The sequence below is a fragment of the Leuciscus leuciscus genome (genome assembly GCF_965113295.1).
Source record: "Leuciscus leuciscus genome assembly, chromosome: 11".
In the NCBI taxonomy this organism is placed as follows: domain Eukaryota; kingdom Metazoa; phylum Chordata; class Actinopteri; order Cypriniformes; family Leuciscidae; genus Leuciscus; species Leuciscus leuciscus.
The window spans coordinates 27,323,782-27,343,474 of NC_138735.1; the positions used below are offsets into that span (position 1 = coordinate 27,323,782).

Consider the following 19,693-nt stretch of genomic DNA (forward strand, 5'->3'; position numbering starts at 1 on the left):
GCTATTAGTAGTCAGTGAGGAACCACCAGATTGGCCTCTTGGAAACAGTTTATGGTCAATGAGAGTGTGAAGGACTAACTAATATTGTATTTTATACTTCTGAAAGGAAGTCCATTAGCTGTTCAGTTTACTGCACAAACCACAAACTAATACTCTTCATGATGTTCTCCAATCCATCCGGCTCAAAGCTAAGTTCATTTGCAGCGGCGCCATTTAGACAGCATTCAAACAGCTCATAATCATGTTGGTTATTCCTCGAAAAATAATGATTGTTATCAATTAGTCTCAACCAATTAGCTCGCATTTCTAATTCTTGGTCTTCTCTTTGTTCCTTTAATTAGTAAATTCATTAGTACCGTCTAGTGTTGCGCGCCGAGTAGGCCTAGATGTTTCAGCAGTGTATTCTTATGATTTTAACATGAGGCGCAGCAGTCTTAAGTGGGAGATAATCAGCAGGAACTAATTGTCTAATTGCACTGATGAAGGTTACGATCATTAGCCTGTTCTGGAAGTCCAGTGACGGTCCTCAACGGCGAGTGTTAGTCTGACCGGACCAGCCTAACCCTACAGATGGCCTCACTGTTAAGCTCACGGCAGGACAAAATGATAGACATCTTCTATCCACAGGGAGCAAGACAAACGAGTGTGTGTCTGTGTACGTGCATATGTATATGCGTGTGTGTGTTGTCCGCAGGGAGTAAGACGAACGAGTCGAGGGAGTGCTGATTCAATGCACTTCTTTCTTTTTCTTGCTTGAGAAAGTCCCTGCCTCCACAAAAATTGAATGTCCACCATTTGAGAAATGAATTCATGGAAGTCACTGTCTTTTTTCCCCATTAGTAAGTGTTTAGTTCAACGTTTTAAATAATTGCGTTACAAGGAATGATATTTAAAATACATTTGGGAGGCAATGGGGCGGGAAAGTGCCTACATGTTTTGCTGATGATACCCGGGCCATTTGGAAGACATCAAAGTAGTGAGGAGGTAGCCCAGATGCATATTATAAACTCATTATGTGTATCATTTAAAAGGATGTACTCCAGCAGCAAAACAATCTTCCCATTCTCTGCCTCGCCTGTAATGTGTGTTCGCAAAGTCGCAACTTTTTGATGCCTTCAGTCAATGTGACAGCTATTACTGCATGGCAAAATGGAATAAATGTCATTTATATTCCTATTGGCAGGGTCATTAACATATGGATAAGACATCGCGAGGCAGTGTCTTTAGAGCAAACTGGAATGTGGAATTTTTTCTGGGGGAAAAAAGAGATGGTGGATCATCATTTAAGAAATTATAATCATAATTATTGCATTAAGACGCATTTTTATAATTGAGAAAACATGGAAAGATAAATAGATTACATTGAGAATGCCTTTTAAATTGCAATCCAATTCCTGAATTCGTATTGAAGTGAGGTAGCAATCAGGATGCAGAATTGCAATTTGAAATTGAATGTAAGGAAATGAATGAATTGCAATTAAAAAAAATCATTTAACTCATACAAATAAAAAATCTTTAACAAGAAAAGAAGCAAAGCCTTGCTTGAGAAACAAGTTTTGAGAAACATTTTAAAAAAGCTTTAAAGTTTGAAGGTATAAAGGCATGATAGACAGACAGACAGACAGACAGATAGATAGACAGATAGATAGACAGATAGATAGACAGACAGATAGATAGACAGATAGATAGACAGACAGATAGATAGATAGATAGATAGATAGACAGACAGACAGATAGACAGACAGATATATAGATAGATAGATAGACAGACAGACAGATAGATAGAAAGATAGACAGACAGACAGACAGACAGATAGATAGATAGATAGATAGACAGACAGACAGATAGACAGACAGACAGACAGAAAGATAGATAGACAGACAGATAGATAGATAGACAGACAGATAGATAGATAGATAGATAGATAGATAGATAGATAGATAGATAGATAGATAGATAGATAGATAGATAGATAGATAGATAGACAGACAGACAGATAGAAAGATAGACAGACAGACAGACAGACAGACAGACAGACAGACAGACAGATAGATAGATAGATAGATAGATAGATAGATAGACAGACAGATAGATAGATAGATAGATAGATAGACAGATAGACATATAGATAGATAGATAGATAGATAGATAGATAGATAGATAGATAGATAGATAGAAATTAATTCAAATGTTTTCAATGTCACTGGCTTCATAATTTATGACTATATAATATAATTATGAGTATACGAAACACCCAAGAGTGTGAATGTTCTGAAAATATTAACAAGGCATAGCTGACCTGCTGCTAAACGGCTGTTTTGATATAAACAATGAGTCACTGCCTTCTATATAGCGAACATAATCTGAAAAGTTATGTCCCACCCATGTGACACTGTAAAAATAGTCTCGATGCACATGTGGCCGAGTTCCAACTCAGATGTCAAAACAAGCCCTCCGAGCAGAAGGCCATTTGAAAGATCCCAGGCCTTTTAGTGTCTAGACCAAAGGATAGGTGAAGATTGTCTAGACATGTCTCGAAGGACTCCCATGTATAATCCAAGCTCTCTGCGCTCTTTAGAGCAGGAGCGGCACCAGATGAGACTGGCTGCCCCGGTTCTCAGTGGGTATCTGCTGAGGAAAGAAGCCCGGGACAGAGGGACGTCTTCCAGGCAGGCCGTGGGTAACTCTCCGATGGTGTGCCGAGACCTTGTTGTTCAAAATGCCCTGTACACTGGAAATATAGAGGCCGTGAAAGAGCTTTTCTCCAAAGGCTTTCCTTCAGACCTGCTCATCCAGCCACAGGGAGGAGCCATGCGCTACGCAAGTGGAAAAGTGAGAGGTAAGAACAAGCTGTTGTGCAACCGAGCTCAACTTTGCGCAAGTTGTTGTCAAGCTCAACTTTGCATTTTATCTCCTAGAGCTTAGAGTATTTCGGTTGCCCCCCAAGAGATCTGTTTCGATTGTCACGATTACTTGAACTGATCACTTCTCAGATTGGCCAGACAGTCTCGGGTTTCTGGACCGTTCTAAAGGTTATGCCAGGTCGTCCTTAAAATAGCCCCTTTCTAAAAACAGGCAGCAGACTAACCAGACATATTCAGGGCAAACATCTATAACATTGTGCCCAGTCTGAAAAGCACTTCAGGCAATCAACACAACCGTGAAGAAGAAGAAGCTGGATTCGTAGCTGATCCTTGCTTTACCTCACACATGGGGCCAAAGATTAAATTTCTCAAACAAAAGAAATATCGCAGCGACGTGATCGCAACGGCACAAGCGTCAGGATGTATCCTCCAGTTCTGGAATGCGCTTCTGGTCGGAGATGACATCACCGTTATTAGTATCATTGATGACCCAGAATATGCTTATCTCATCGATGCCATATATGACACCAGCAACATAGAGGAGTGGAAGAACTTCAGGTTCAACTACAAAGGGCTAAGTATGTTACAGGAACACACAATGATGTGAAATTATGTTTGGTGTTTATGATATACCATATGATATTTCTATGCAATGGGGGGAAAATTATTCTTGCTGCTTGTTTAGTTTACTTAAAACAACACAATTGTTGAACATTTTACCACAACTGAATATTATTGTGTCACAATACATTAATTTTGTGTAAACTTTTGCCTTAGAAAAACTGAGTAAAATCAGTGTGTGCTTTTTTTCATTTTACTTAGGTGAATTTTACTCAGTTGCAAAATCTGAGTGTAAAACATGCAAAAATGAAGTACATTTTACCAGTTTTTTGTTAGTGATAGCAAGTAAAATGGTACTGAAGTAAATTGTTCAAGTCCACTTTCTCAGTGACTTTAATGGCATAATTCCAGGCCTTTCAAACTATGTATAGCCTATAAAACTGATTAAAATGTCATTTTTAACCCCAGGTTGAGGCCATTTTTAACCCTGGGTTAAGAGTAACTTCACGCCTGTAATTTTGAATGCGTTTTAGTGTAACAGACGTAGGCCAGTAAGAGCTGAGCGTTTAAACCTCACTCCCCTGGCCTCAAGAGGCACGCTAGCGACTGATGCTAGGCTGAGGTCTTTAGCATCCTTGTGTTAGCGTCCGGTTTAGATTAGCACACTTTCAGACCTCCTGAGTTTGGGTTAGCATTCAAAATTGATTCAAAGGTGACGCACTAGAATGTCACGCAACCGTTGTTTAGCCACAGACAATGCTTGTATTATTCAAAGGGTTAGTTCACACAAAAATTTTAATTCTGTCAATAATTACTCACCCTCATGTTGTTCCAACCCCGTAAGACTTTCGTTCATCTTCGGTTAGTAAGTCAGAAAGTTAGTAAAGACAATGTTTAAAATAGTCCAAGTGGCTCAACCATAAGTTAACAAACGACGAGAATACTTTTTGTGCGCATAAAAGTCGTAATTATAAAAAAAAATTCGCACAAAAAGTATTCTCGTCGTTTGATAAACTTATGGTTGAGAAAAACATTGTCTTTACTAACTTTCTGGGCCGGCAAGTTTCAATAACATAGAAGCCTATGGAGGAGTGAGACAGCTCTCAGATTTAATAAAAAATATCTTAATTTGTGTTCCGAAGATGAACGAAAGTCTTACGGGTTTGGAACAACATGAGGGTGAGTAATTACTGACAGAGTTTTCATTATTGGGTGAACTATCCCTTTAAGGAATGAGCTTCGTATCATCGCAGAAACTTTTATGCATTGTGAAACTATTTCAGCTTCTGAGGGAAACAACGTCGAATATTATTTTTAGAATGTTTCACACTTGAAACAGTTAAAACACATGTATTTGTACAGAATGATAAAAATAATCTTATAAATAATTATGAAATTAAAAACCTGACTACCCAGAATAAATTACTAGCACAGAATATAGCATAAAATGCTGTGATAGCTGATTTAAAGTGTGGATAAAATAATTAATTAACTAATTTAATAATCATCATTTTGTCATGCATTGTGTCTATAAGTATCATAGCAGTGTATACATTCCTGCGCACATACACTAGTGCTTAAACTTTGCCAGTCTAAAGCGTATCTTCATTTCTAGTATTTCCACGTCAGACTCGCCTGCTGTCACAGTTATTTGTTCCCCTATGTGTTCTGGTTACACATAGATTGCTCTCTTCTTATTGCACCACCCCGACTGTGTCTTCGAGGTTGCTTCGGGGTCTTTTTATGAGTTTGTGTTTATGCGTGTTCCCTTGAAACTTGATAAAATACTGATCACAAAAAATGAGTATTGCATGGGAGACAAACTTTTCTTGGCGTGTTACATTATAAACTGACTGTCCGCATTGTCATTTTGCAAGTAATGAAACTGAACAAGATTGTCTGCTCATGTGCATCATGGCGTCTGCTAACTTATTAATCTATAAGAACACACTGTAAGTGTCAGAGGCATTGTGTTGGATGTTGGTGTTTGACTCATTTAGCATTCTGTTAACAGTAAATTAGTGAATTCAGATAAACCTACAGCACTGTGTGTGATGTTACAGTTACAATGCATCTGGAATGTCATCAAAATGGAAATTGCTTTGCATATTTATAGAATTATTGTTAAGATTAAACGTATCGAAAGTATACTATAGTATACTAAGTATACTACCATTTAAAAGTTTGGTTCAGGAAGATAAAAAAAAAAAATTAATACTTTTATTCAGCAAGGATACATTAAAATGGTCAAAAGTGACGGTAAAGACATTAATAATGTTAAAGAAGATTTCTGTTTCAAATAAATTCTGTTATTTGAGCTTTCTCTTGTTTAAATAATCCATGGGAAAAAAAATTTATCATGGTTTCCACAAAAATATTAAGCATAAATATTAAGCAGCAGAATCTGGTTTCAACATTAAAAATAATAAGAAACATTATTAGTAATTGTGCAACAATAATAATTGAGCAGTAAATCAGCATATTAGAATGATTTTTGAAAGATCTGGAGTAATCATGCTGAAAGTTTAGCTTTGCATCACAGGAATAAATTACATTTCATAATATATTCAGATAGAAAATGTTTAAATAGGAATAATATTTCACAATATTACTGTTTTTACTGTATTTTTGATCAAATAAATGCAGCCTTGGTGAGCAGAAGAGACTTCTGTCAATCACATTAAGAAATCTTACGGACCAAACTTTTGAAATGCAAATGTAATGTACAAATTAGTCAACTAATGCACAAAAAAAGCCTATAAGAGTCTTTTTTTCGATCTTATGCCCCTTCCCTAGATTTTAGCCCTGCCACTTTGGTTGGCATCCACTCAAACGGAGCAAAAATGCTTTAAATCTTCAAACTCTCCAGTCCTGTTCATGATTTCCTGATCTAAAATTGAAACTAACTGCAATATTGAATATCGTAATCTTCATATAATCTCATAACCGTGCTCTTTTGTTCAGGACTGTGGTCACTGACGTATGAACAAGAGCTGACCACGCCACTGCACATCACCGCTGGCCGGGGATTCACCGAATGTCTGCGGCATCTCCTCGTGAGGGGCGCTCGAGTGGACCTGGCACCTGGGGGCACCACTGCCCTGCATGAGGCCTGTGAGGAGTGCCAGCCCGAGTGTGCCAAGCTGTTGCTGCAGTACAGAGCCAATGCCAACACAGCCAATGAAGACGGGCAGATGCCCCTGCACGTGTGCACTGAACTCGATTCCCTTGAGTAAGTGCTTGTTCAGCGCTGTGATTACAGGAAATCCTGCGGTGAACTTCACCATTTCAAATGACTGTCAGATTGACACTTGAAATGAAGGTGTACCGCCGCTCAAAAGTTTGGAATAATTATGTTTTTTTGTTTGTTTTTGAAAGAAGAAATATATTTCTATTTGAATATTTCTATTCCTGTGATCAAAGCTGAATTTTCAGCATCATTACTCCAGTCTTCAGTGTCACATGATCTTTCAGAAATCATTCTAATATGCTGATTCTAATACTGCGGCTCAATTATTATTGGTGCTCAATTATTAATTGTGGTTCTTATTTTTTATCAATGTATGTATCGATACTTGTGAGGAAATGTATCAATATTTAGCATTTGCTGATGACTAGAAAGTTCAAAAGAACAGTATTTATTTGAAATAGAAATCTTTTGTAACATTATAAATGCTGTTACTGTCATTTTTTATCAATTTAATGTGCCCTTGCTGAATAAAAGTATTAACTATTGAATGGTGGTGTATCACGGTTTCCACAAAAACATTAAGCAGCACAGCTGTCTTCAACATTGATAATCAGAAATGTTTCTTGAGCAGCAAATCAGCATATTAAAATGATTTCTGAAGGATCATGTGACACTAAAGCCTGGAGTAATGATGCTGAAAATTCAGCTTTGATCAGGAATAAATTACATCTTAAAATATATGACAATAGAAAACAGCTATTTTCATTTGTAATGATACACAATATCACAGTTTTTACTGTATTATTTCCCCCAAATATCATCTATCAAAAACCATTAAAAATCGTACTGACTTCAAACTTTTGTCCGGGAGTGTACTTGTAGACAATGCAGACTTTGATGTTAAATAATATCCAACAAAATTGATAGAGCTAATGCAGAATGTAATATATTTGTGTATGTTTTTCCAGGTGTGCCAAACATCTACTTGCGTTCGGCGCTTTGATCAACAGTCAAAGCTTGGATGAGAACGACACGGCCCTTCATGTGGCGGCCCGCCATGGCCTTCCAGATCACGTGGAGCTCTACTTACGACACGGAGCTGCGCTAAACCTACGAAACGACGAAGGACACACACCTCTGAATGCCGCGTGCTCCCAGCCTCAGGACCGCTCGTCTCTGGAGCGCTACAGTCGGGTTTGCCACATGCTGGTCTCTGCCGGGGCGGACGTACAGGTCAGTGATGCGGACAAGCAGACTCCACTGCACATGGCGTGTAAGAACGTCAACCCTGACGTGGTGGATCTACTGCTTAAGAACAAAGCCTTGGTCAACGAAATGGATTACGGTGGCGAAGCACCAATGCATAACATCCTGAAGGTGGTGGCCTACAAGACGGACCATGAACCCGAGAGGATCGTTCAGGCTCTTCTCAACTACGGCTCCATCAGAGTCTGGCCTGGAGCTCTGCCCAAGGTCAGCACTGGACAAGGACTATTCCTATATCCCTAGTCAAGGAATGCTAATTTGGAACCAATCTAATAAGATTGGAAACCTTTAAAGTGCCCCATTATGTTTTTTTCGAATATCACCTTTCATGCAGTGTGTAATAAAACGTAAAACGTCTGCAAGACGAATAAATGAGTCTGAAATGAGTCGTCAGCAATTCCAGTCTCACTTCCTGTTACATATGTAACAATGTAACAAATTTGCATAATACCAGCCTATGGTCAATGGCTGCCCGCGAACGACATCTACTTTGACCCTCAAACACTGTAGTTGTAGCTGAGACTGGAAGAGTTTGGTTTGTGTTTTCGACATGTCGAGAAGAAGCTATTTTCAGCTCTGCGAAAGCAAATTTAAACTTTGAACTTTGATGCAGCAAAAGGACGAAGACTCACGCTAGAATTGATACGGAAAAAAACTGACGCCATCATTACTGTTCGTATCAAGTGCTGAGGAAGATCCAGAGCTGAAATTCAGATATGGTAATATGCGTTTCGTTTCCAGCACGCACTGTAAGCGATAGACCAATCACAACAGACTGAGCCATCTAACCAATCAGAGCAGAGTAGGGTTGTGGAAAGGAAGGGTTTATAGAGACATTGGCTAAATCCAAAATCACCCCCTATACCCTCAAATAGGGCATTATTTGAGGGGACAGCCATTAGTAGTGGTGTTCGAAACCATAGTGGACGTTATTGAGTGCACTCACTCGTTCAATCCCACATTGCACTGCAATAACGAGTGTACAACTGATGTACGCGCAACGGCTGTCCGAATTCGCTCACTCATTTTCATTCATTCCTTCAAGTGAACTGTATTAGCTGACTAACGTAGGGAATAGTGATTGAGGGTTTAGGGGGCGATTTTGGATTCAGCCAGAATCTACGAACAAACCGTTTTCAGACTGAAATCAGGTGATATACAATGTATATTATGAGAAAATCAAAGTGTTTTTTAACCGTGGATGCATGTAAAACTATTGTAGGAGACATCCAAAATAAAATTAGGAACCTTTAAAACAGCATAACAGGGGCACTTTAAGAGTTATCTGATTGTACCAATTAATGCTGGATATGCTGAAATGCTTATTTTTCAGGTTTTAGAATGTATGGTTATTTTTTCATTCTTATTCTGACTTATTTCCCTAATTATCTCATAAAGACTGTTTAGGATTGGCTCCAAATTATGATTAAATTAAAATATTCCATAACGTTTTTTTGATTAGTGGTATGCACTACTGATATTTCTCACTTTTAGGATATTTTTATATATAGGACGCATTAAATTTGTCAAAAGTAACAGTAAAGCCATTTATAATGTTATGAAAGAAACCACAAAGGAAAGTCATGGAAAGGCATGAGGGTGAATAAATTACAGAATTTTCATTTATACATTCTATTCATTTTATAACCATGTACAGTAAAATTGGGAACTAACCTTTTTGCCACTTGTACAGAACGAACCCACGTCTCCAGAAGACCTCCATCTGCAGTCTGTAAATTACAGTTTTCTTTAGCATACAGTATATATCCTATTCAACTAATATATATAGAAATGAATGAACTACAAAAGCATCATTAAAGTTCACCGCAAGCAGCATATAATACTTTAGTTGTCACAAATACAGAAATAATCACTTTCAGATGGATTTATTTCTGTCTTTCAAAAGCGCACAGTTAAAAACACTTGACATCACGCATCCAATGAGTCCCACTTGTGCCAAATAAATTGCCTGAGTCTTAACGAGGCAAATGTTAATAGGAGATTAATTAGCAGTAATTGCAGAAATTCCCCACAATCCCCCAGAGGGGGGCCCAATCTGTTCATCAGCCCAAGTAGTTAATTATTCCATGCCATGTTCCCCCAAAACTACAACTATCCACCTTTGACCTCCACAACACAGGTGGGGCTGTTGCACCAGGTGGAAACTGACAAAAACCTGCTGATCTATGACCGGCTGCGTCTGAAATCGCACACTCTCTCGAGTAGGTACTTATTTTGAATAAGTAATTACTTCACAACCACCAAATCTGGACGTACTATATTCGCCACGTTGCCATTATCATGTGACCTACCGCTTTACCTCCATTCATAAATCCTCTCCCATGGCCTCATGGGATAGTAAAGTGTTTATCGTATGCATATTTCAGAATCTTGCCGGAAGTAGTTGGACATCCGGGTAATTTTGCCAACTGTTTTATGAGTACTGTGAACTCGGACATACTTCTTTTGTCACATACTGTTGTCCGCCTACTATATAGGGAAGTATGCGATTTCAGAGGTATTATTATTAAATTTTTTACTGGGAAAGGGTTTATTCTTATTAAGATCTGGCCATTTGATTCCTTGTGATCTATTCTGTTGGTTTCTGAAGAACATTAAATTTGGATCTATTTTCAGAGATAAACAAGACTTTATTCATCTTTGATAGTTTAATTTACTTTTTTAACATTTATTATTTAGCAAGGATGTATTAAATTGGTCAAAAGGGACAGTAAAGACATTCATAGTATTATAAAAGATTTCAACATCGATCATAATAAGAAATGATTAGAATATATTAGAATGATTTCTGGAGGATCTCGTGACATTCATCCAGATGCTGAAAATTCAGCTTTGCATCACAGGAATAAATTACATTTTAAAATATATTCAAATAAAAAAAACAAACAGGTATAAACAATATATTTGATATTTGAGTTTAATTTCCCTGTTTTCTTTTTCTTGTAATATGATCGCTTTATTCTCTGACACAGGTGTTGAAATATTGCTGCACATCTCCACGAACAATAGAAGTGCTCTTCAACGCCTATGACCGGCTGAAAATCACTGACGCCTGGGTAGAAGCTGTTCCTCCTGAAGTGTTTCAGGTCAGATGATGTCAAGCTTTTGACTTTTTTCAATGTTTTCTTAAATATAATGTATTGAATGTTTAACTGAATGTTAAAAAACCTGAATGTTAGGTTTCACTAATCTCAAAATAATCTTCTTACAATATCAGATCATGTGAATTCGATATCTTGTTTTGGCACAGAAACACCGGGAATTCTACGAATCCCTGTTTGCACTGAGCCAAACTCCTCGATGTCTCCAGCACCTGGCCCGCCACAGACTCCGAGCCTTTCTGGAGGGTCGCTTGCACTTGGTGCTCCCTAAACTGGGTCTGCCAACCTTTCTAAAAAATTATATAATGCTGGCATTCAAAGACTATATGCACTGAGAGACCACAAACCTGAGAACACACAAGCACGCACACAAGCATCCATCAAGTCATTGAGTTTTGTTTCATTCTGTGGGATTCTGAAGGATAGAAAATTGTCCTGTCTTTCCCAAGTTTTTTGTGTAAAGTCGGCATGAAATGGAAGTTGCAATAGTCTTTTCTACCCTACTGTGACATGATGAATGTGATTTCACCACGTGCAACACTGGATCAACATTGTTGAACAACATTTCAATCCACCAATCATATTTGAAGGATAAGTTTACAGTTTATATATAAGTTTAGGCTTACAACCAGGGTTAGGTGCTTCTACATCAGTGTTATATTTCCCTCTGATTTTAGGGTTAACTTGTGGGTAGGGGTAGTTTTAGGGGTAGGGATAGGGTTAGGATTAAATTTCCAGACAGGAATGTTGTTCCAGGATCAACAAAATATGTTAATCCTGGAACGTCTTACTTGGTAAAATCACGTGACCATTGTGACGTATACATCCGAGTGAAGTGTCTTCTTGATTTTGTCCATGGGGAAATGATTGGATGGTTGAGGTTTGCTATTGGTGGATCTCATGTGAGTGACAGGTTGCCCCGCCCTCACGCCAGTAAACACATCATCAGAGAAGAGAAGAGACATCGCTGCAAGAGGGAGAGGAAGGTTAAAGATTACGAGGGCACATGAATTTAAAAATAAAATAAATTAAAATAATGATGTTCCATACAGGAACATATATATGAAAAACAAGAATTGCCTATTTGGTTTAATGGTGACTTTAAAATGTGTTTTACTATTACTGATATCTATTTTAAAGCATTAAAAGAAAGAAAGAAAAGATGAAAGTGTTTCATGAAGAACAAAACACTGTATGCAGAAGGTCAGTATATAAAGTTCATATATTCAGTGCAGCACTTTCACCATTTGATGATCTTCCACAGTGGGGCGCCATGGAGCTCTAATGGAACCTGGACTCTTCAAAGTTCTCAAAGCTCTGATAGGAATTAATGCGAAATTGACAGTTTCTGAAAATATTCAAAACCATTCTGTACGCTTTAATGTTTTAATTTTCTTGAAAAATAAACGTTAAAATGTTTATTTCTATTTATGTAATTCATTTTAGCTGCTTTTCTTATTTTATTTCATATTAATGCAAAAAAAATGCAACCATTGGGTTTAAAAATTGAATTTAAAAAATTTAAACCAACGGTTGGGTTTGTCCATATTTGACCCAAACATGGGTTGAAACAAAAATTGATTGACATTTAAAATGTTTCTTTTTAGGAGAGAAAGATTCTACTATTCTGTTCTATTCTGTTCTGTTCTATTCTATTCTATTCTATTCTATTCTATTCTATTCTGTTCTGTTCTATTCTATTCTATTCTATTCTATTCTATTCTATTCTATTCTATCACCTTAACTATTTTAACATTTATGATTTAAAGTGCTTGATTTAATGTCTAATTTGAGGCTTCGCTTACAATACAATACTGTATTATTATGGTACATGTCCAGATTTGCTTGGATGGCACTTTCTTATATTTGATATCGTTATCCTTGTCAGCATCATCATAAGTGATTTCATCTTCATTTATCTTTCTTCTCAGAGGAATGATATTGGAAATCTTGCTGTAACATTACAATTCTCTATGTGGATGAAAACTATTGTATCCATGATTTTTTTAAATCTTAAGTACCACGTCAGGCTTTTATTTGTATTTGTTTACTTGTTATCCGATCTGAAAGATGAGTGACACAGGATCATCCAGCCACATGTGGCTTTTCCGTCAGAGGTGCATTATGGAGATGAGTTGTGTGGAAGTATTATGTGATTATGTTATGGAGAGGCATGCGCTTGAATGATAAACAGCAAGTAAAGGCAAAGCGCAGAATGATTGGGGACAGTGAGGGTCTCATGTCTAATGATCCTGTCACCTTGACCCTTTAAAAAACAATGCAATGGACATTTGTTTATGAATAATAATACTTATGATTAAACTACAATTTTATAATTATTATTATAATTACAAATTATTATTAGTAGTAGGAGTATCAGAATACAGGTAGAGTGGGACACTCTGATAATTTAGTGTGGTTTAAAAAAATATGATCCAAATGTCAACCTATATTTAGTTTAGGATGAATGCTTACCAATTGTCCCACTTGGCCTGTATTCATAGATCATAATACATTTTAGCAATTATATTTTCCTCCCTATTGCTGCATTATTTGGATTTAAAGTTATTAATTGCGCGTCAAAGATAATAAAGCCTTGCTGGTTTGCTCTTTTTTCTTCATGTAGTGAAGAACAAAGGTGCAAAGCAATTGTCTATGAACAGATCTTTGATAAAAGTCTTATATACGATGACCAAGAGGAGGAGGGTGGGGGGGCTCTGATTGTGTCCCATTCAGGAGCGTGAGAGAGAGAGAGAGAGAGGGAGAGAGAGCGAGGGAGAGAGAGAACGCTGTCTGGTTTCAATAGATCAAAGAGCACTGCTCCTGAATGGAGTCATTTGCAATTATAAGAATAATTAGCATCTGTGGGTCCTCCATCGCTAATCAGAGTCGGAGGTGATGTGTTTATGTCCTCGCGCAATCAGACGGCCAGTTGGAGAGCTCGCGCCCCGCAGGACTCAATAGCGCCTAATCATCATCAGAAGTGAATTGGCATTTAAACGGTAAAATGATCTCCGATTAAATTAATGCTTAGCGGGGAAAGAGAAACCGCTCAGAGGGTGCAATTTTAGACCCCTTTTCTTTGTTTTTTCTTATAATCTAAATTATATTCTCAACTAAAGAAAGTATTATTCGTTTTTCTCTTAAAGTCTTTTCCTTCTTCATTTTCCGTACATATTGTCAAATTATATGTATGATTAATCAAGGACCTTTCCTCTGAATATCTGTGGAGATAGGCCTAACTTACATGACACTCTTTTTGTCTGGCTCCATTTAAACATATTACAATGGATTACGTGAATGCACATGATTAATATGTTTTCAGTTTATGAACTACGATCATTTTTATAGTCTTTTTTATTTATTTATCTAGAACTGTAGGGAGATTATAAAAAAGAGACATGTCTCTTTAAAAGGCTGGAATTCTTGGATAAAAACCACAGATTAAGTTAATTGCCATTAAATTAAAGTTTAAAAATATTGTAGCTAGCCTAGGCTATATATTTCTTTTTCTTTTTACTTAAAAATAAATAAATAAAAAGGCAGGTTTGTTCAGGCCAAATGAAGAAACTACTTGTTATTCATGACCAGGCCCAGCATTTTAAGGGAATTTTTGTCAGTAATTTTTGGTTTAATCTGTTGAGATCGTCTCGCGCAACTCAATTGTCGTTTCGCCACCCTAACACTCTGGGTGACGTAAGACATCAAAACAAATTTTTTTGTGATATACTTTCGACATATTCATACAGAATAAAGTGATAAATAATGACAGTTGGCCTACTTGTGTTTTGTGGAAGTTCCGCCAGGATCCCATTCCCAACGGAAAGCGCTCGCGCTGCCTGCTGTTGCTATGGTTACCCCTCAGGCGAACAACCGCGATTTCTTTTCGCTAGCATATAGCCTACATTTAGCGAACTTATCTAACTTTTGGTGACTGAAAGTTATTTGAAAACGCTTTTGAAATGTTTTCATTTCACATTTCCACAAAAAATGGCTACACTCTAAAATAAGTTGGGTTGTTTCAACCCACGTTTGGGTAAAATATGGACGAACCCAAGCGTTAATTGGTTTACATTTTATTTAAAAATATATATATTTGATGGTTTAAATAAAAAATTCAAACCCAATGGTTGTGTTTGTCCGTATTTGATCTAAACATAGTTTGAAACAACCCAGTATGTTTTTAAGAGTTGACTTTTTTTTTCAAGAAATTGCTTAATTTTATCATCTAAAATCCATATTTTTTGGCCTATAAATATTTATAGGCCAATATCTTGTAATACTTCCCTATTTTATCAGCATAGTGTTCACACAGATCTCTACATTCAAACGTCATTTCATCAGTAAAATCTCTCTCTTGGGGATAATTGTCGGCCAGATTCACTCTTTCCCCGAACAGAAAAGAAAAGACTCTCTCTCACAAGAGGGCCGAAACATCTGCCTCTCCGCCCTCACGACTCCGATGCCATCGGCCTCTAAAAGAATAAACAAAAGAACCGTTGTTATATATCTTCCCTTGAATACAAAGTAATTACTTATCATCAATCAAAATTAATAATAGTTGATTGGGTTGGTGTGGTCAACGCAGTCCCCTCACATTCGCTTTCCATGAGGAGGGGACTTGACCCACTGGGAAACTACACCCCCCCTCTCTAGGCGGCCTAAAAAGTCAGGGACTGAATAAGGAAATGAAGCGTAATTTGAGGAAGATGGATGAGTCTCCAGGGCAACACCCCCTTCTATCCTCTTGTATTGATGATAACCGAGAGAAAGAGAGAGAGAGAGAGGGTGCGAGAGCGCGCGCGAGAGAGAGAGAGAGAGTGTGTGTGTGTGTGTGTGTGTGTGTGTGTTTATGTCTCAGTATGTGACAAATAGAGGCTGAGACACTGAGAGCTCCAGACAAAAAAACGCATCAGGTCCCAGTCAGTTGGACGGCGAGGACCCTACAGCACCATCAGGATAACCGTGGACCACATTTGGGTGATTTGTCTCAGAAGGCCAGTGCACGGGATTTATACGACCAGACCGCGCTCAGTTCACCATGCAGAGACCGAGCGGTACGGGCACGGCGTTTTCCATTGATTCTTTGATTGGCACTCCACAGCCCCGGCCGGGCCACCTGCTCTACACGGGCTACCCGATGTTTATGCCGTACCGACCGCTTATGATTCCACAAGCCCTGTCTCATTCGTCATTACCGTCGGGTATCCCTCCCTTGGCACCGTTGGCATCGTTCGCGGGGCGTCTCACCAACACTTTTTGCGCAGGTTTGGGTCAGGGGATGCCCTCCATGGTGGCGCTCACTACCACCCTGCCCAGTTTCTCGGACCCTCCAGATAGTTTCTATCCCCCGCAGGAGATGCCAGGACCCCGGTTAGGCGCGGACGGGACGGGGATGAACCGGCAGGAGAGCCCGCATGACGAGCTCAAGGGCTCCGAACTCCTCAATTTCACGGAAACTTTTCAGGCGGTTGCAGGTGAGCACCGGAGACAAACTCTCACTGACAGCTGGATTCAAAAGTTCTAACCGCCGTTATTCAAAATAGAAGTTCTGATTAGAACCAAAAGGGTTCTACAGTCTGATGCCAAAAGTTCTAAAACAAACTTTTATCCTCTAGCCTAGTTCTTTAGAAAATACCGGTGAGTTTTATAACACACTAACCAATATGCTAAATAAAATAACTTTTTTTTAGCCTCCAAAAAAACAGATGCTCCAGATAAGATAAGATGGTCTTTTTTGGTGAAAAAAAAGGGGTTAAAATTAACTTTTTTTCTAATAGCGTGGAACTTCATTAACAACTTTCTTTAGTGTCATCAACAAACAATTAAAACTTGCTGTACATTCAAACAGTCAGAAATGTCATGAAACGTCGTCATGTGCTTTCATGTATTTTTTATGATATGAATGTAAGCTAAGAATTATAAAAATGTTGGTAGCTTTTGAATCAAAATGATGTGGTTTAAAACGGTCGTTTTTGTGGTTGGATAAACAGAGTGCATTTTAGACATTTATCATATAGCCTACTGTTCTTATGGACTTTATACAATTATTGAAATAATTATAGGCTATAGGCTATATGTTTTGAGATATTTCTAAATAGTTAGCAAAATTTGATATTTTAAAGTTGGAGTTTGAGCAGACTGAATCACAAAGCAAACGATACGAACAAAATAGCATTTGCTGTGAAGTTTCAGCACACTGTTCATTTTACTTCATCATTATGTTATAAAAATATATTTTCCCCCATACAAATTGTTCCAATACTGTCATTTCTACTCGAGCTTTTGAGTTTATACACCATTTTCTTAAACACAAAAAGTGTAACGAATTTACAGATTAAATTTGCTTTTAAAGTTGTAAGGCATAAACTAAAGTCATTGGTTCGAAAATGTAGACAGGCCTTGAAGGAATTTTATTATTGTTGGATTTTCTTATGTTTCAGGATATTTATGAAATAATGTCTGTAAAATTAAAGTTTTAAATGGAGCATGTTACACCATAAAGCAAATGATTAACAATTATTCTAATGTTTTAGAGCAATTCAATATTTCCCTCATGTTAGAGAATTCACTTCTTAAAAATAAAGGTTCTACACATGGGATATCGCAGTGATGCCAGAACCATTATTAGTTCCCCAAATAACCTTTCAGCGAACAGATCTTAAAAGAGACATTTTTAAAATATATTTTAATAACCTACAGAACCATTTGTGGATGTTAAATGTTCTTTAAGGAACCAACAATGCCAATAAAGAACATTTATTTTCTAGCCTACTCGATTTTCTTGATCAGTAATTAATTCGAGGTTGTCAAAAAGGACTTTTCACTGCACTTCGTCACTTTGGCACCACCTGTAATGCATTCATTAAGTTTCAATTTGGGTTTAAATGTTTTAGCCTACATGCATTAACACTACATGTTGTCCCTTGACCAGAATTTTTGTAATGCTTAATAATTGTCCTTCTCTTCAGGCGAAACCAAACTGTACAGTTCCGACGACGAGAAGCTGGATCTGAAGTCCGCGGAGGCCGCGTGCAGTGACCGCGAGGACAGCTCGGCCGACAGCGAGAACGAGAGCTTCTCCGACGGGAACACCTGCGCTTCAGCGGCCCAGAAAAGCAAACTGAAAGGCGGCTCACAGGACGCGTTACCGCCGGGCGGCTCTGCGGGAAAGAGCCGGAGGAGACGGACTGCTTTCACTAGCGAACAGCTCCTGGAACTCGAGAAGGAGTTTCACTGTAAGAAGTATCTGTCCCTCACCGAGCGCTCTCAGATCGCGCACGCGCTCAAACTCAGCGAGGTCCAGGTCAAAATCTGGTTCCAGAACCGCAGGGCCAAATGGAAACGGATCAAAGCCGGGAACGTCAACAACAGATCCGGGGAGCCCGTCCGGAACCCCAAAATCGTGGTGCCCATCCCCGTGCACGTCAACAGGTTCGCGGTTCGGAGTCAGCACCAACAGATCGAGCCGGGCAGCAGGCCATGAACTCCTCATTCACAGTGACCCTGAACTCCTCAAACGAACATTTAACACGAGCCACAGTCACACAGGTCAGGGGTCACACAGTACAGATGCATGAAGCACACCTAAAAGGAGACCTTTCAGTATCTAAGGATATCCAGTGACATTTAGGTAACACTCAAACTCGAGGCCTATACAATGCTTAACGGATCATCGGTTTATACATACAATTCTGAATTGCCTATATATGACTTAAAGTTTATAATATTTGAATGTATATTGACACATGACCTGTTAAGCATTATATTATAAATATTTGAAAGTTATTAAGGTGTTACCGACTTTTCAACGTCGACATTGTTCGTTTCCTTCTCTCCCCTAAAATTTCTTTATTTTTAATTTATTATTTTGTACATTTGTAAATATTAAATGTGTCCGTGCGACACACATGTGCACTATACGAGACTGTAAAGAGACGTTTTTTAAAAAATAAGTATTTATAAGTTGCTGTCTAGTGAATTTTTTGCATGTGTTGCCATTTGTTGTCTGATTTTCCCGTCTGATTTTAACGGGCCGTTTCATTTTTTGCATGTGCTCTTAAAAGCATTTCTGTCCAAGAGGCGGAATATCCCCCAGTTCTTTGTGAAAAAAAAAACAAAAACAAAAAACGGTGATGGAAATAAATAAGCTCAAGAACACAATGGCAGAGTGATATATTCACATCCACGTCACAATAAATATGGTGCAACATGGTTGCATACAGTTGGGAGAAAATGTATTCATTGTGTGCATGTTTGTTCTTCTTAAATACTGTTTATCATCTGTGCAAACGAACTGATTAATTATTGATCAACTCACTGATAGATATTTTTTATACCAAGCATTAGCCTAAAGCATAAGGTGACTGGCAGTTATTTATTGACAACTATTTAATCATTTTTATTTGTTGATTTATTTATTTACTCATCCACAAAAGTACATTTAGCATGCAATTATAAAGTGTAATTAATAATACAATACAATATGGCTTGATTTACTAAACAATAGATGATGATAATAATAATAATGATGATTAAATAGATATAATTATAGATATCCTATGTTATATGTTGAATCCTTTCAATTTCAAGATAGGCTATTACAAATTACAGGAAATTTTAATATTGCAATATTTATTGTTTTAATGCACAGGTCACTGTTCCTTTGAGACAGTTGTGGACCTTTTAA

At 37.9% G+C, this 19,693-nt stretch overlaps 2 protein-coding genes across 2 annotated transcripts; both read left to right on the forward strand.

The window, feature by feature from the left end:
• The first annotated feature begins 1,303 nt into the window (after positions 1-1,303).
• On the forward strand, positions 1,304-12,992 carry asb10 (ankyrin repeat and SOCS box containing 10). Its single transcript, XM_082183785.1, is given in 6 exon segments — positions 1,304-2,840; positions 6,391-6,658; positions 7,585-8,089; positions 10,876-10,975; positions 10,978-10,989; positions 11,154-12,992. Coding segments are annotated over 6 exon segments (1,317 nt in total). The 5' UTR covers positions 1,304-2,530; the 3' UTR covers positions 11,276-12,992.
• Positions 12,993-15,932: 2,940 nt separating this feature from the next.
• gbx1 (gastrulation brain homeobox 1) lies at positions 15,933-19,228 on the forward strand. The gene is made up of 2 exons (XM_082183210.1): positions 15,933-16,481; positions 17,976-19,228. Exons 1-2 carry the CDS (start codon positions 16,046-16,048, stop codon positions 18,488-18,490), a joined length of 951 nt encoding a protein of 316 aa, XP_082039336.1. The 5' UTR covers positions 15,933-16,045; the 3' UTR covers positions 18,491-19,228.
• The last annotated feature ends 465 nt before the right edge of the window (positions 19,229-19,693 follow it).

Bases quoted from the DNA above. Each gene is read 5' to 3' on its own strand.
- gbx1 (XM_082183210.1), top strand. From the start codon at position 16,046: ATGCAGAGACCGAGCGGTACGGGCACGGCGTTTTCCATTGATTCTTTG. The intron at 16,482-17,975 runs GTGAGCACCGGA...CCTTCTCTTCAG, and splicing joins AACTTTTCAGGCGGTTGCAG to GCGAAACCAAACTGTACAGT.